At 38.8% G+C, this 2,018-nt stretch overlaps 1 protein-coding gene across 2 annotated transcripts in view; it reads left to right on the top strand.

Annotated features, from left to right (window-relative positions):
- The window catches only part of dhrs7cb (dehydrogenase/reductase (SDR family) member 7Cb), a 10,436-nt gene that overhangs the window by 5,356 nt on the left and 3,062 nt on the right, over positions 1-2,018 (top strand). For both annotated transcript variants that reach the window (XM_016528141.1, XM_016528134.1), the window contains 3 exons: positions 333-543; positions 630-722; positions 1,332-1,493. In XM_016528141.1, the coding sequence (XP_016383627.1) occupies positions 333-543; positions 630-722; positions 1,332-1,493 (466 nt within the window). The remainder of the gene's footprint in view (positions 1-332; positions 544-629; positions 723-1,331; positions 1,494-2,018) is intronic.

Here is a 2,018-nt window from a genome sequence, read left to right as displayed (position 1 = left end):
TAATAAAAATGAGATGTGAATAAAATACAAACTAAACTTTAACCCCCACAAAAAAAAAAAAAAATTGTATGGTACTGTATAAAATATATACTACAACATTCTATGATGACAATTCAAATTTTTCTTCTTCCATTGAAAATCATTTTCTCCAGTAAACATATCTAAATACAATGAACTCTTCTGCTCAGCAGTAATATTGTATATTATTATTAGTAATAATTAAAAATAACTGACACACACACACACATTACTGACCTCCAAAAGAATTCTAAAAGTATTTTCAAGCATTAATGTGGCATCTGGTTTCCTACTATCTATACTTCCTGTTTCAGACTTTCACACCCAAGCTAGTGCTGCTGGACTTCAGCGATATGGAGAACATTTCGGATGTGATCACAGAGATCGGAGAGTGTTACGGCTGTGTGGATGTGCTGATATGCAACAGCAGCATGAAGGTCAAAGCACCGGTGCAGAATCTCTCTCTGGAGATGGACAAAACCGTCATGGACGTCAACTACTTCGGGCCCATAACGCTGGCCAAAGGTAGACGGCTGCAGAAACACAGCGAGGAACATGCCGATGGTTTATTGGCAGAAAGAATGTTAAAGCGCTGCTTGTTTTTGTTGCAGGCGTTCTTCCGTTAATGATCACGAGACGGACGGGTCAGTTTGTGCTGGTCAACAGCATCCAAGGGAAACTGGCTCTACCATTCCGAACATGCTGTAAGAGTCACTTCCATCACTTGCTCTGCAGTGAATGGGTGCCGTCAGAATGAGAGTCCAAACAGCTGATAAAAACATCACAATAATCCACAAGTAATCCACACCACTCCAGTCCATCAGTTAATGTCTTGTAAAGCAAAAAAGCTGTGTGCTTGTAAGAAACAGACGTTTTTAACTAAAATACGAGTCTATAATCAATAAAAACACTTCATCCAGTGAAAAGGTCATCTGGTCTGAATCAGGAGAGAAATCTGCACAGATCAAGCAAGCCAAAACAGCTCTAAACAAATATGTGGGTGACAACAGGAGATTGTCACTTTTTTACTGGAGGAAGCGTTGTTATAGATTATGGATTATATGATTATATCATATTTTAGCTTGAAGCAACGGTTTGAAGTTAAAAACATCTTAATGATGGATTTGTTTCTTACAAATATGCAGCTTTTGTCTTCTCAAGGCGTTAATAGATGGAGTGGTGTGGATTATTGTGATGTTTTTATCAGCTGTGTGGACTCTCATTCTGATGGCGCCCATTCAAATTGAGCAAAATATGCAAATAAGGTATTAGTTAATTAAATATGCACTACTTTGCATCTGATGTGTTTTCAGATGCCGCGTCCAAGCATGCAGTCCAGGCGTTCTTTGACTGTCTGAGAGCAGAGGTGGAGGAGTACGGGATCTCCGTCAGCACCATCAGCCACACCTTCATTAGCGCAGTAGCAGAGAATGGCGCTCCCTCCCAAACGCCGCCCACCAACCGCCTCTGGGCCTGTGAGTAACCCGACTGGCACTGAGTCACAGCAACGCTCAATTATCAAAGTATTAGTGTAGCTACTTGTTCGTTTTTGTACAGTAAAAATGCTGACATACACCCTCAGATACATCTGGTTCCTGATGTCCGTGCTACACTAATTGCATCACACACCTTCTGTTTGCTAGTCTCTGTCGGTGTCACACCTTTGCTCTGATCCAGAAACCTAGTGAGAAACCTGCCTGTGTAGACAGGACTTTAAGGCATCATAGGTGCACTATAGAGTGTTGCCAGATTGGGTAGGTATAGGCTTGGTTTTGACAGAAGTATGATTCATAAATTTTTATTGAAGTATGCATGAAATACATAAATATATTAGATTACATATGAAAAAAAAAAATATATATATATGTAAATTATATATTAAAATGAAGAAAATGTCACTCAATCGAGCAGTTAAAGTGGTACAAAGTGGCACAAAAAATTATGTTCAGATGACTTACAATATATATGACATACAATATATATATATATATATATATATA

The sequence above is a fragment of the Sinocyclocheilus rhinocerous genome, unplaced genomic scaffold (genome assembly GCF_001515625.1).
Source record: "Sinocyclocheilus rhinocerous isolate Xijiao unplaced genomic scaffold, SAMN03320098_v1.1 scaffold792, whole genome shotgun sequence".
Classification (NCBI taxonomy): domain Eukaryota; kingdom Metazoa; phylum Chordata; class Actinopteri; order Cypriniformes; family Cyprinidae; genus Sinocyclocheilus; species Sinocyclocheilus rhinocerous.
This window is presented reverse-complemented; position numbering and strand designations above follow the sequence as displayed.